The sequence below is a fragment of the Mustela nivalis genome, assembly GCF_964662115.1.
Source record: "Mustela nivalis genome assembly, chromosome: X".
Lineage (NCBI taxonomy): Eukaryota > Metazoa > Chordata > Mammalia > Carnivora > Mustelidae > Mustela > Mustela nivalis.
In genome coordinates, this window is record NC_139040.1 from 84,008,039 (window position 1) to 84,021,951 (window position 13,913).

Genomic DNA, 13,913 nt, shown 5'->3' on the forward strand with positions numbered 1-13,913 from the left:
TGTCTGGGTGGCTCCCTCAGTGCAGCATCTGTCCAGGGTCCTGGGATCCAGCCCTGCATCTGGCTCCCTGCTCAGTGCAGATCCTGCTTCTCTTTCATCCTCTCCCTCTACTTGTGCTGTCAAATAAAATTTAAAAAAAAAAGTTAAGAGGGGGGACAAAATGGCGCGGAAGTAGGAGGAGGTGTCTTTTCAACTTGTACCCCAAAATGAGCTGATTACCTACCAATCACCCATGAACTCCAATCACCCATGAAATCAGCCTGAGATCAGAATTATACACGTCTGGATCTCTACAGGGGGAGAAGATGCCAGTGGGCAGGTAAAGCGGAGTGGGAACTGCGAACTGATCAGAAGATAAACAAAAGGGGGAGGGAGCTACCAGAGGTGACCAGTTGGAAAGTAATACCCCAATATGAGCGAGAGTGCCCTGCGTCTGGGGACCAGCATTAACTCGGAGACTGGTTGAAAGCACTCCAAAAGAGCAAAGGATCTTGGGGGAAATTGTGGGAATCGGGGCGGCTAGGGACAGGGGCTTAAGTCCTCGGTCCCAGGACAGCCTCCCTGGCGCTGAGGCAGAGAGAGTGCGGTGGAGAAACCAGCTCTTGGTCCCTAAGCTGCCAGCGCACCCGAGAATGCATGGGGTCCGTTTCCTGTGAGGGTATGGGAGCCACACCAGGTTGCAGAATGCGAGAGTCCTGCTATAGAGCCTGAGATACTCCCCTGAGAGAGGTATAGAGGCCCAGCCGGTGCCCTTTGATACACGCCCTTGTTTCAGAGCCTGCACCAAACTCTCCCCCCAGAGAGGTCCGTGAAGGCCCAGCCTGGTCATCTCCCACCTGTGCCCTGTTCTCAGAGCCTGAGACCCACGCGCGAACCTCTGCCTTCCCTGAAATTGGTGCGTGCAAGGTGGGCACTCTTAGACCCAGAAAGACCAGGCACTCCCAGCCCGGGGCCAGCGGAAAAATCTCAGTGTGCGATTGCTGCTTGGAACCTCTCTAGCGGTCTGGAGGTGCCCAAAGCTGCTGCTGCCGAGGTTTTGGGTACAAGCAAAAGATCCTCCATCCCCAGGGACAGAGACTTGGAACCTGCTCTGCCAGCGGCCAAGGGGGAACTTCTTTGGGCTCTGCAGCCAGACTGACGCTTCTCTCTGAGAGGGAGATCAGGGTGTGGTTTGTTTTCCTCTAAAACTACAAAAACCATCAAAAGCGGTCAAAGTGAGAAAAAAAAAGTGAACAAACAAAAAACCGCCAGAGAACAAAAGCCTGAAAAAAAAAAAAAGTTTCCTCAGAGCCCACCCCCTTGAGGGGGGTGGGAGGACTTAAGTCAGGGAACATCATTGACTGAAAACCCACAAGGCAGGCCCCTTCCCCAGAAAACAAACCAAGAAAGAAAAAAAAAGAGAGAGAAAAAAAAAAGTACTACAAGAGAACCACCACTACTTCATAGGAAAACTTTTATTTTTTATTCATTCCCACTATTCTGGTTCATTTTTATTTTATATATAGGTAATTTTTTTTAACCCCAGCAGGATGGTGGAAGGGGTACATGGCTGAGTGCCTCCCGGGTCTGACCCTGTGTGATGCCACCCGGTGCCTGCAGCTGCCCTCTGGAAGGTGTTGCTTTAGCGGCAGAGCCGGAGGGCACCAAGCGGGTGTCTGTCTCCAAAGTCCTGGGCACCACATCACAATGCCTTCCTGAGAAGCAGAATCAAGGACAGTTGCTGATCTTCATTCCTTCCCACCAAAGGTATCTCATACACCATCTTTGGAAGTTGGAGCCAGGGAGCGCCTGGGTGGCTCAGTCGGTTAAGTGTCTGCCTTCAGCTCAGGTCATGATCCCAGGGTCCTGGGATTGAGTCCCACACCTTTGCCTCCCTACTCAGCAGGGAGCCTGCTTCTCCTTCTCCCTCTGCCATTCCCCCCCACTTGTGCTTTCTGGCTCTCTGTGTGTCAAATAAATGAATAAAATCTTTTTAAAAAGTTTGGGCCATACTCTTTAGCCATTCTACTTTCCCTGGGGTAATTTTCCACCTCCCTGAATTTACCTGCATCTTTCTCAAAATCTACTTATCTTCCAGCCTTCTTGACCATAATGAGTCTATAAATTTTCAATAGACAGTGTGAACTTACACTTGCTAATATTTGCATAACATGCACCTCTTTCGATCTCAAAGAAAAGCTTTGCACCACAATGGTCTCTAATTTCCAATTAGGTTCTGTTCCAGGATCCCACTGGAATTCTACATGCCTGTCCCCTAAGATGCCATAAATTGTGGTCCAGTTTCCCAGCCAGCCAAGGAAAGCACATGGGAAATCTTGCTGAAGTATGAGTAAGAGCCAACGAAAAGGAACATATTTATCTGCCTCGAATGCTGGGACCTGAGGAAAGCAAGTTTCATTACAGACAAATCAGGAAGGAGGTGCAGATTGCTTTTTATGTCACTCTGGAGTGGAGTTCTGCTCACTCACAGAAGCTCAAAATCTTCACAAAGGACAATGCCCCCCACCCCCCAAATCAGCTGGGGATTCTCAGGAAAACTTTAATTGAAAGTATTACGGATTCTCCAACTTCCCAAAATGCAGGAGGAACATCTACAAGCAAGACTGTCACCACTTTTAGACAATTACACTTATTTACATTTTTTCTTCCTACAAAATCATCCTCTCTCCCAATCCATGATCTTCTTTTTGTAACAGTTTCCTAAAGAAGGAAACAGGTGTCCTCCCATTCCAGTTCCATCCAAAATAATAAAATAATAATCTTTAAAATTAAAAAAAAATTGTGATTTGTTGAGACAGAGCACATAAGCAGAGGGACAAGCAGACTCTCCCACTGAGCAGGAAGCCCGATTTGGGGCTCGATCTCAGGACCCTGAGACCATGACCTGAACCGAAGGCAGATGCTTAACCAACTGAGGCACCCAGGAAGCCCCCCAAAAATTCAATTTTTAATCACTTTGCCATAGACACTTTTGGGTGGCTTTGAAACACCAGAATCTCATTGACTTATCAGTGTCCTCTTCACCATCTCAGAAAAGGACTGGGTGCCTCTCAGAGGCCTCTCTCCCCTCCTGACCCAGGTCCCAGCCAAAGGCCCTTCACATTAGAGAATGAGGAACTGAGGGGCTGCCAGGAAGCGGGATGGGGTGTGGAAGCACCCTGGGGTGGGGTGGGGGCCCTGGGGCCCTCCCACTCCCAACTTCAAAGACAGCGCCTGCTTTCCCCTGCCTCATATAGGTACCCTGGGTTTGCCCTCTTTAAGGTTCCTGGTTGCTGCAAAGGTCTGAAAATCTCCTAAGTAGCACAAAAGCCATCATGTGCATTTTGGCCACACGGGACAGAGGGAGTTTAAAGGAACAAAGATAAAGCTCCCCAGAATGAGCCAGCAGCTCTGGGCTTCCCCGCACATCTTTCCTTACCCTCAGAACCCTGGGAAGGAGCCCCTTGGTGCAAAGTCACAGGGTGAGCCCACGCACAGCCCAGGCCTCCTGCCCCAGGTCCTCTCCAGCCATAAACTGACCCCCTAGCCCCTTCCAAACCGTCTACAGCCTCAAACCACCGACGTGCCGTTCAGCACCCATCTCCAGAGCGCCGGATGCACGTGGCTTCCCGGCACCCTTCCCTGGCCGTTCCCCAAATCACCGTGGGAATGTCGCAGCAAGGAGACAGGAAATCGATTTTTATCCTCTGGGTTGTCTTCCCTCGTAGCCCCTCAGGAGTCCCCACGCAGCAATGCCGCGTGAGCCCTACTGCTCTGAATCCACTTCACCCAAGGAATCCACTTTTCTTCAGCGTCTGTGTCTGCAAACCCGGCTCCTCTAACACCCCCCACCAAACGTACCATGAACCAACTGGGGAAGAAGTTCATTTCTGGTCTACAAGCCTTTAATCCCTGAGAGCTGTGGCTGATGCGGGAGCAGCTTTTCTCCAAATGGTGATTTCGATACGAGGTCCTTTTGCCTGCCAACTCCCCTGACATGTGGCTCCGAGGGGCCTCCCACGGCCAGGCCTGAGAGTGGAGCCAACCCTTGGGCTCATTTTCCACCGCCCTGAATCAGGCAGCTGCCCCGTCTCACTACAAAGGGTGCTGAGTAACGAGGTGCCGCCACCAGGAAGAGAGGCAGCAGGTCAGACAGATCTGGAGAATGACACTGGCCTTCAAGGGCCCCTCACAAGGGAAATACCATTAATTAGCAGATCTGACCAGATATACTGTGTTCCACATTCACGCTGTAAGGATGGGGTTTCCTAGAGCCCTAATCAAAGGAACTCTTTTACCCAAGATCACTTGACCAATCGGTGACTCAGTTTCCTTATACTAAAAATGAGGATAATAATACCTCACAAGATTGTTTTGAGAAGCACACACGTTACAAAGTGTTTAGAGCCTGGGTGGCTCAGTGGGTAAGCATCTGACTTCAGCTCAGGTCACGATCTCAGGGTCCTGGGATAGGGCCGTGTCAGGCTCCTTGCTCAGCGAGGAGTCTGCATGTCCCTCTCCCTCCCTCTTCGCTTCCTGCCCTCTCTCTCTCAAATATATAAATAAAATCTTAAAAAAAAAACGAAGTTCTTAGAACACTATCTGCACATAGTACAGGACACAAAAGAACTTGTTAAACAGATAAAAGGGTACAAGAGGCTGGCTTCCCTTCAGATTTCTAATAGGCTCCTGTCTTGGGGTCTCTAGCTCTTAGGAAGTGGACAGGCCGCAGAAGCCCAAGGTTGTAGAGTTCCTCCGAGGCCAAGTTCAGTTTTCTATGCAGGACAGAAAACCTGTAAAATACATCCCAGACTTGCTTCGCTGCCTTCCTAGTAGGGAATCCGTTCCCTCAAGAGTGGTCCAACTTCTCTTCCACTATTTGGGATGTAGAAAACGTTTAGACATTTCTCCATTGGTGCTGATTCCATCCTCATTTTTAACAATCTAGCTGTGTGTTCATCTGGTCTTCTGTTAGTTCCTTTATTCAACAAACACAGAGGACTCACCGTGTCCTAACTGTGACCAAGACATCCAGCATCTCATCCCACAAGGGAAACATATTAGCAAATGTGGCAGCAAAGAGGGATGGGGTAAGGCAGTGACATCTGAATCAAGACCAAACTAACAAGCAGAGCCTGCCATGAAGAACATTCCAGGTATGGGCCCCATAGGTATGAAGGCGGAAATGAATAGATTATGTGCAGACGGCAGGACAGGGGACTAAGGGGACACTGGAAAGGAAGGCTGCGGAGCAGCTGTCGGCATTGGAGGCCTTGCGAAGGACTTTGGAATTCCCTTTGGTTTCAGCCGAAAGCTACATGAAGGTTTAAGCGGGGAATCATCAGATTAGCCTATATTTGTAAAAGATTGCTCCTCTTCCACAGAAGAAATGGGGATGGGGTGGGGGTGTCCACGAGCCTAGAAGCTGGAAATGGAAGCAGATGAAGTTTCCAATATCCTGGCCAAGGAGTGAGTCTGTCGCAGTGAGAGTGTAAAGATTTGCAGTTCGAAACTTTTTAGTAAAGTGGCTTATTAAACACACAGCTAACTATGGCCCGGGGTTCCTACTTTTGTAATAAGTTTTTTCTGAAACTCAAAAAGGGGAGAGGGGCTCTCTGCACCACGTGCCAGTCAGGGAGGAACATCATCGTCACAGTATAGGGTGTTTTCGGAGCCTGTTATCCTTTTAGTATGACATCCCTCCCACCCCGAGACAACACCGTGCCTCTTTCCGCCAACATAAGTTGTTTTTCCCTTTCCCTCTTCTTTCTTTCGAGGGCAGAGCTCAGGGCTTCTCCAGAGATTCCATCCTAAGTTCGTAGATCTCACCGAGCCGACCACATTCCCCTCCCCATGGGCGCCAGGAAATGCTGGAAAAATCTGTACCTGCACCTGAACATGGGACCTTGGATCCCAGCTACAGTTACTTGTGCTGTGGTAACAATGACATCATGTTGCGTTTCAGGACATTTTTGTAAATAAGGTCTCGGGTCGGGATGCTCAAGATAGGAAAAGGGTGGGTCCACCCCTGGGCAGAGTGGCATACCTTCTCTCTCCTCCTGGCCTTTGCCTGAGTTGGAGATGCCCTGTTCCTTCCTCTTCACCTGAGTAATCATTATCTCTGCTTCCAGAAGCAGCTCAGGGGGCCACCTCCATCAGAGGGACCACCTCCTCCCCAACCCCGCTGGACCAGGTGACCCTCCCCAGAATTCCATATAAATCCCTGTTAACGTTGATCTCACTGCTTCCCAGAGGCTCTTTCTCCTTGTCTTTACTTTGTCTCTCCTGTTGGACCCCAGGAGATAGGTCTCACTTATCATTTTATCCCAGCAGGGTTCAATATGTTGCTGAATTAACACATGGCATGTCCTGCACATCGCTGGCAGCTGGATGAACTGGAACACAGTGTGGCAGCATGTACTGAAGCAGGGGTTCTCAGAGCACCAGGGGGCTCAGTCGGTGAAGCATCTGCCTTCGGCTCAGGTCATGATCCTAAGGTCCTGGAATCCAGCCCTGCGCCGGGCTCCCTACTCAACAGGGAGTTGGCTTCTCCCTCTCCCTCTGCCTCTCCCCGCCCTCTGAAATAAATAAATAAAATCTTTTCAAAAAATAAATTTTGAATAAATTAAAAAAAAATTAAGCAGTTTTTCTCAGCTGCAGGTGATTTGGCTCCCCAGGGGACATATGGCAATGCCTGGAGAAACGTTTGGTTGATGTAATTGGAGGAAAGGGTGGCACTGGGCATTTGGTGGGGAGAGGCCGAATGGAGGCGGCCAACATCTGGCCATGCACAAGACAGGCCTCAGCAAAACATCACCCAGTCCACGAGGTCGACAGTGCAGAGGGGGAGACCCGCATCTAATCTAGGACCTGGCAAACCTTTTCCTAGGTTTACATGCTCAAGGGAAATGTATCTGTCCGTCAAAACCACAAGAATGTCTGAAGCAGCTTATCCTCAGAAGCCCCAAACTGGACGCCATGTAAAAGACCATTAACGGGAGAATGGATAACCGACTACAGTACCTACGTGATGGAAGACAACACACGGTAACGAAATTTAAGATGCCACATACGCGACAACAAGAAGGAATCCACAGGTGTCCTGAGGAACCAAACCACCAGAGCAAGGTAACAGGCAAACTTGATCGCTGGTGATGGAAGAGAAGCAGGGGGCAGGGAGTGACTGACTGGGAAGGAGCAGGACGGAACCTCTGGTGTGCTCAGAACATTCCTGATCCTCATCTGGGTAGTAGTTACACACAGCATGTCGCATGCTAGGACTCACGTGCTGTGTGTGTGTATTACACCTCAGCAAGCTTTACCAAAGGCAACGGTCCTCTAAGAGCCCCAGCGGGCAGGAATCACACACTGGAGCAGGTCCTCCGAGCATGACTTTCTAAGGATTTTGGTGCACAGCCAGCAGGAGCATTGTAGATATGTTTCTGGAGACCTATTTCACCACAGACACCAAAAACCTTACAGTGGGTCCTTGATTCAATTCTGCTTCGGTCATTTTCTGCTAAGGATTGTGCTACAGATGTGCACACAGACTTAGGTTTCAAGAATATTTATCACAGCAGAACAAATACAAGAGGGAGGCAGCAACAACACCGACCCAGAGGAAACTGTGTGATACCACGGACTCATTAAAATCGACATTTAAAAATGTAAATGGAAAACGACTACAATATATTAATTACAATTAAAGAGCAGGTCACCCAACAAGGTGACACCTAAGATATATGAAGAATATACTCAATATGATTAACTATGATTAGCTAAGGTCATGAGGGGTTATGGGATTTCTTAAAATTTTATCATTTTTCCCTAAAATGTACATATATTAGTTATTAATAAGAAAAAATACACAATCACACTTCTTAAAAATAAAGGTGATTTTTCAACTCTAAAACTGAGTACGAGGGGCGCCTGGGTGGTTCAGTGGGTTAAAGCCTCTGCCTTTGGCTCAGGTCATGATCCCAGGGTCCTGGGATCGAGCCCCGCATCGGGCTCTCTGCTCAGCAGGGAGTCTGCTTCCTCGTCCCTCTTTCTGCCTGCCTCTCTGCCTACTTGTGATCTCTATCTGTCAAATAAAATAAATAAAATCTTTTTAAAAAAATAAAATCAATAAAATAAAACTGAGTACCAGACCCCACACAACCCCTAGATTCCCCATGGATTCAGAGCCCTGCTGCCTGCAGAAGCGCTCTATAAATGTTCATCACAGTGGCTGAGACAGATTAAATAAAGAGATAACATTCCAGATTTCCTGTCTCTTATCCGACTGTGCAGATTGGTTACACAAATCCAAATCCATACACGCATTAGTCCTCACTGAACTGCGTACGCCATGAGAAAAAGTTACAAGCAATTCCCTGTAAAAATACAAAAGTATTTCTGACAGCAAAAGTTTTCAGATGCTGTAAAGAAAAAAAAAAAAAAAACTAAAAAGGCACGACCTTCCCTGATTAATCAAGTCTCTCTCGAGAGAAGGCTACCACTTCCCCAGGTAATCTCATTGCCTCAGACAAAACCATGTTTCTCTGCGAAGTGGAGGTGATTGCGGCTCTCTCAGAGTACTCGCAAAGGTTTGGCGTGGTTATGAAACGGAACGCTATGACTGGGGCCCGCCAGTTGTGGTCACCCTCATGCCCACAGCCTGAACACCACCTCCCTCCAGGAAGCTCCCTTCTCTGAATTCTGTGTGGTAGGGGTACGTGGCTGACTATTAGGGAGCACTGCATAAGGCATACCCTGTCGCTCGCCCAGATGCCCAGTTCCTCCCAGAGCCACCGAATGCCAGCTAAAGCTGGGAGCAAGGGCTCACTCTGGACACCAATGACGAGGGTCCAGGTACCTCAGCTCACAAACCCATTACGAGCGTATACATTTAACTCTAGCTTTAAGATGTTTCTCCTCTTACTTCTCAGTTAAAAAAGACTTTAAGCCGAGTAAACAAACAACAAACCCTAAGATAAAACATTTAACCGTGTTAATTTCCAAAGCTCTACGGTCGTCTTCAGCTTCTCAAGGTCACACCTCCCTGCTGAATGATTACCGAGGGTTGCTGACATGGTACACAGAGAAAACACTCTTAGGATGTCCCTCTAAAAGAAAAAGCAAACAGCTCAGAATCCAACCAGCCACGGCAAAGGAACCACCGACAAAGCCAAACACAGAGGGGCCCCTGAGCATCTGGGAATCTGCCTGTTCCTTTGCCTCCTTAGAGGGAACGAGTCACAAGATTGCTCAGAATGAGAAATAAAAAGGGCAGAAGCCCAGAAAGCAGCGGGTCCTGAATTTCTTGCTGCTTCCAAGGAGTGAGCCCGCCTGCTGTGTCAGTTATTTACACAGTGGGCAGGTGAGGCTGACAGCTTGAGGGGGTTATTTTAGAGGGAGAGCTGTAAGTCTGATCAGGAGAAGGTTCTGGACCCTGGGGTCCCAGCACACATCTCCAGCTTCCAGGCTGACCCTCCCTTCAGACAGGGTTTAAGAGGCAGCCGGGCAAGCATGGTCTTTGTATTTATTTATTTTTTCTTGATTTTATTTATTTATTTGACAGAGATCACAAGCAGGCAGAGAAGCAGGCCGAGAGAGAGAGAGAGAGAGAGAGGAGGAAGCAGGGTCCCCGCTGAGCAGAGAGCCCGATGTGGGGCTCGATCCCAGGACCCTGGGACCATGACCCGAGCCAAAGGCAGAGGCCCTAACCCACCGAGCCACCCAGGTGCCCCTGGTCTTTGTATTTAAATCACCTCAAGGGGGCCCATATCTCCAGGCACAACCAGAACCCAGGGAGGAGAGGGAAGCAGGAGAGGGAGAGGGTACCTCCACTCCTATCTGCTGGCTGCACTTCTGGAGCGCCTGATCCAGGAAGCTAAATGCGTGGACAGAACAGAAGGAAGAATCTGGGAAGACTGGAAGACGAGAAGAGCTGTTCACGGACTAGTCTCAACCTGAACCACAGAAACACCTCTGCCTCCCTGCCCTCCTCCCCTCGGCTGGGCACCAGGTGCCTCCCTACTGCACTCCAGATGCAGATCCAAGCTCAGGGGTGCCCAGTGCCGATGCCTCTCTCTGGTGCAGGGACTCTAGGGCATCAGCGGGACTCCCAGACAGCACCTGTGATCTCTAATTTAAAACCAAAACCAAAATCCCCAACCAGCCCAAGCCAGCACAAGCAATACATATTTATGTGTAAGACACCTATGCACACATACACATTCACTTATTACACATTCACTTATCTACACACACACACACACACACAGATGCTTTTGCAGCAGAAGGCAGGCAGGAAACCTGTTCCCTAAGTCCTTTGCTTTCCTCATCTGCTTCTAGCAGCAACAGCCATTTCTGCTACAGATTTTCCTATTCGAGGGTTGATCACAGATCCAAATGCCACCGTCCTATTTGCCAACCTTTCCTACTCCACTGGCCCGCTGACGTCTGTCAGTGAACCAGGGAACAAAGATGGAACACAAGCCCAAGCTGCCTTCCTTGAAAGTGGGGTTATATTTGACACTTTAATAAACCTCAGAGCCTGAGCCTCTCTGCTCTCAGACTGGCCAGGGTGCAGCTCTCACTCTTAACAAACCCGTCCATCTCTCCCCCCCCCTACCGCGGGGCACAAGGGTTTTCTCTGCCCGGCATCTATTTCCAGGCCCCATTAATCATATCCCATTGTTCCAGGCCATCTGAACTCATGCTTAATAAACCATCCACCTCACCCTTACACCACCACCCCGAATTTCCCACAGGGAAAGACTGTTTCAAGAAGAAAAGGAAATTCTTCATTAGGGCTGTATTTTAAAAGCAAGCTTCCACAAAAAACTGGAAAACAAAATTGGATATAAATACCATCCAATAACCACTAAATGTCTTTGGTTAAAGCACCTGCCTGCCTGTGATTCTCAGGTCCAGATGTGAGCTCAGTGCACATCCAAAGGAAGCAAAATTTGAACCTGATGCTAAATGACAAATGATCTTGAACTTCATGACCAATTAAGTGCCGTAGTGGCTAGATTAAATTGCTCTGATGCAGAATTTCTCCCAAGTATAGGTTACTGAGAAACATAATATTGCTTGAAAATGTATTTAGGTGCGCTCATCCTTCTCAGACCAACACTCATGGCTCTTAGTCATAACCAGGCTTAAGCTAACACGATTCCCCTAGAAAGGGAGGGAAACAAGAGGGCATGTCTCTCTTGTTCCAAGATCAAAAACTGGATCACAGCACTCACAGCATCAAGTCTGCCAAACCAGAGTTCTGGGTACATACAATTCTTAAAGAGCTAATTGAATGGAAAACAGCCATCTGGGGCTGGAAACCCTTATGACATTCTGGGAAATGTATGGGGTTTAAAAGGATTATGCAGGGTGATGTGACTTTCAAAATTCCGAAACTCTGAACTGAAGCCTAAATGAGAATATGTTAAATTCACCCGTTCCAAAACTCAGCACAGTTGACTTGCACCCTACGAGCCCAGCTGTAGCTCAGGGTGTCCACACTGCAGCCTGTCCGTGGAAGGTCTGCCGACCACTCCCTGCTGAGAGAGTCCAGCCAACCCAATCAGCCTACCAGCAGGCTGTGGCACAAGGTCCAGATCTAAGCCCAGGCACCAGCCAGGGTTCCCTTTGGCCTGCCCTCCTATGGTTGAACAACAATCATGGAGAGCCACAGGGAGAGCGGCATTGGGTCCAGTATGGCCACTCCCTGGTCCTCCACAACACTGGTTGCACACTCTTCAACACAAGAAAATGGTGTGCAGAAACAAGGGCCTGCCACAGTAGGCTGTCGAGCAAGGAACAGAAAGCATCAGGGGACAGGTGGGACTGCTGGCTGGTCTCCACCTCTCCCAGAGGGCAGAGGCTGCAGAGCTTCTGCAGGCTAAGCAGAGACGTGTCAGAATTACCTTCCCAAAAAGAAGGCAGTAAAGGAGGACTTCAAGCAGCCACAACTGCCAGCAGGTCTGCGACCTCCAGATATCAGGCGCTTGACCATGACCATGTCGGTAAGCAGAACACACAAGTGTCTTCTGGAGCGAGAGCAGACAGCGTAACGCTGCTAACTGGTCCTCTCACTCTTCTCTGCTCTGAGCAAGTGATCCTGAAAGGCATGGACAAAGTTGGTCAGATTCACTGGAGAAAACACGAGCCAGTGAAGACATCCCGGCTCGCACTGGGCCTCCCTCCAAAGGCTGGCTGCCCCACCCCTGGCACCTGGGTAATGCTGCTCTGGGGCTATCCACACAAAACGATTTACGCACCCCCCACCCGCAACACACACACACACACACACACACACACACACACACACACACAGGCTGCATCAGGCTTTAGGAACCTAACTCAAACGCACCCCTAAGGAGCAACCCCACAGGTGTGACTGGGTTGGACACTCCCAGCAAGGGAGGGAAGGCCCCCCTCTGGGTCCTTGCCAGCGGCAGGGTGCCGGCTGGGCCTCCGCCTCATCCTCTCCATCTGCGGGGAAGTCGGAGCGGCCCCCACCAACCACCACCACGCAACCAGATTGATTCTCGCACTTCAAATCCCCGCTGCCGGGGCCCCATCTGTGTGCTGACACGAAAAGCCGCCCTCGAGCAGCCGGCCTGCGGAGCGTCTGGGGTTCTCCCGGGCCGGCGCTCACGCCTCCCCAGGCCGCCCCCGCCCCCGCGGGCCGCGCCTTACCGCCAGTGTCCTCGAAGCGCGGGGGCGGGCGGTCCCGCAGCGTGGCACTCCAACCCGCGCTGGCCTCGTCCTCGTCGGACTCCTGCGCTTTGGGGGCGCCGGGAGGCGGCGCGGGGCCGGGGCGCTCGTGTTCGTCGTCTGAGGAGGCGGCCGAGGAGGAGCGCGAGGTGGCGGACGTGCTGTAGAAGGGGTTCCCGCCGCTGTCCGGGCTGGACTCGCCCAACACGTCGTCCCAGATGTGCAGGCTCTCCTAGCGCGCGCGGGCCGCCTCGAGCAGCTCGGGCGCCCTCCTCCGCGCGCTCCCGCCGACCTCGGCCATGGCCCCGGCCGCCTCCCGCGCGCCCACCCCCTCAGCGCCTCCCAGCCGCACGCGCCGGGCCCGACCCGCGCCGCGGACCGCCGCCCCCCACCAGCGCAGCCCGCAGCACAGTGCCCGCCGCCCCGCCGTCTTGGTCGCCTCGGGCCCAGCGCCCGAGGAAGCGCCCTGGGAGCTCGGGCGCCGCAGGCTGCAGGCCCCGGCGGGACGCAGGGCGCGCGGGCGGGAGGCAAGGGCTGCGGCCGGGCCCAGGAGCCGCCGCTACCGCCGCCGATGCGTCTCCTCGGCGCCCGCTGTCCCCGCGCGCCCTCCCGCGGCACCCCGCGCTCCCTGGCCGACCTTCCCGGGCGCAAGCAGCCAGAGACGGACCCCGCCTCCTCGCACCTCCGGCTCGCCCGCCAATGGGGAGCAGGCCGGGCCGGGGCCCGCGCGGGGCAGGCCCCACACCCCTCCGCCGAGCGGGGCGAGGAGAGCAGCGGCGGCGGCGGCAAGGGGGAGGGCGGCCGGTGGCTTCCTCGCCTGCGGGACGTGTGGCCCGGGACGGCCTCCCGCAGGCCCCGCGCGGCCCCGCAGGGGGGAGGGAGGAACCGAGTGGGTGTCGGGGGTTGGGGGGTACGCAGCCAGTCTTCCCGCCACCCGAGCCGGCTCACGGAGCATGAAGCCCGCGCTCTTGGTCCCCTTCCGCTGTCGGCGCCAGCGGCGGCGGGGAGCTGTCCGCCCCGGTGGTTCTGAACCAGGCGCTGCGGAAATTCCAGGTAGGCGCCTGGCCCGAGGGTCACGATTCCCGCGGGGCTGCTGTGGCTGCTGCTACTTCCGTGCTCCACAGCCGGCTGTGCCTTGAGCTCTTGCAAGCACAAGGGCTATCTGGCTTCCTGGAGCCTTGCTCTAATAAGCAGCCCGCCTTGCCGGTTCATTCCTGGGGTAAGGTGGT

At 52.1% G+C, this 13,913-nt stretch overlaps 1 protein-coding gene across 1 annotated transcript in view; it reads right to left on the reverse strand.

Moving 5' to 3' along the window:
- The window catches only part of LOC309855914 (uncharacterized protein), a gene marked incomplete at its 5' end in the record, with an annotated part of 51,899 nt that extends 38,260 nt beyond the window's left edge, over positions 1–13,639 (reverse strand). The window contains 2 exons of the mRNA XM_082716523.1: positions 12,667–13,123; positions 13,599–13,639. Coding sequence (XP_082572649.1) covers positions 12,667–13,123; positions 13,599–13,639 — 498 coding nt within the window. The remainder of the gene's footprint in view (positions 1–12,666; positions 13,124–13,598) is intronic.
- Positions 13,640–13,913: the final 274 nt, after the last annotated feature.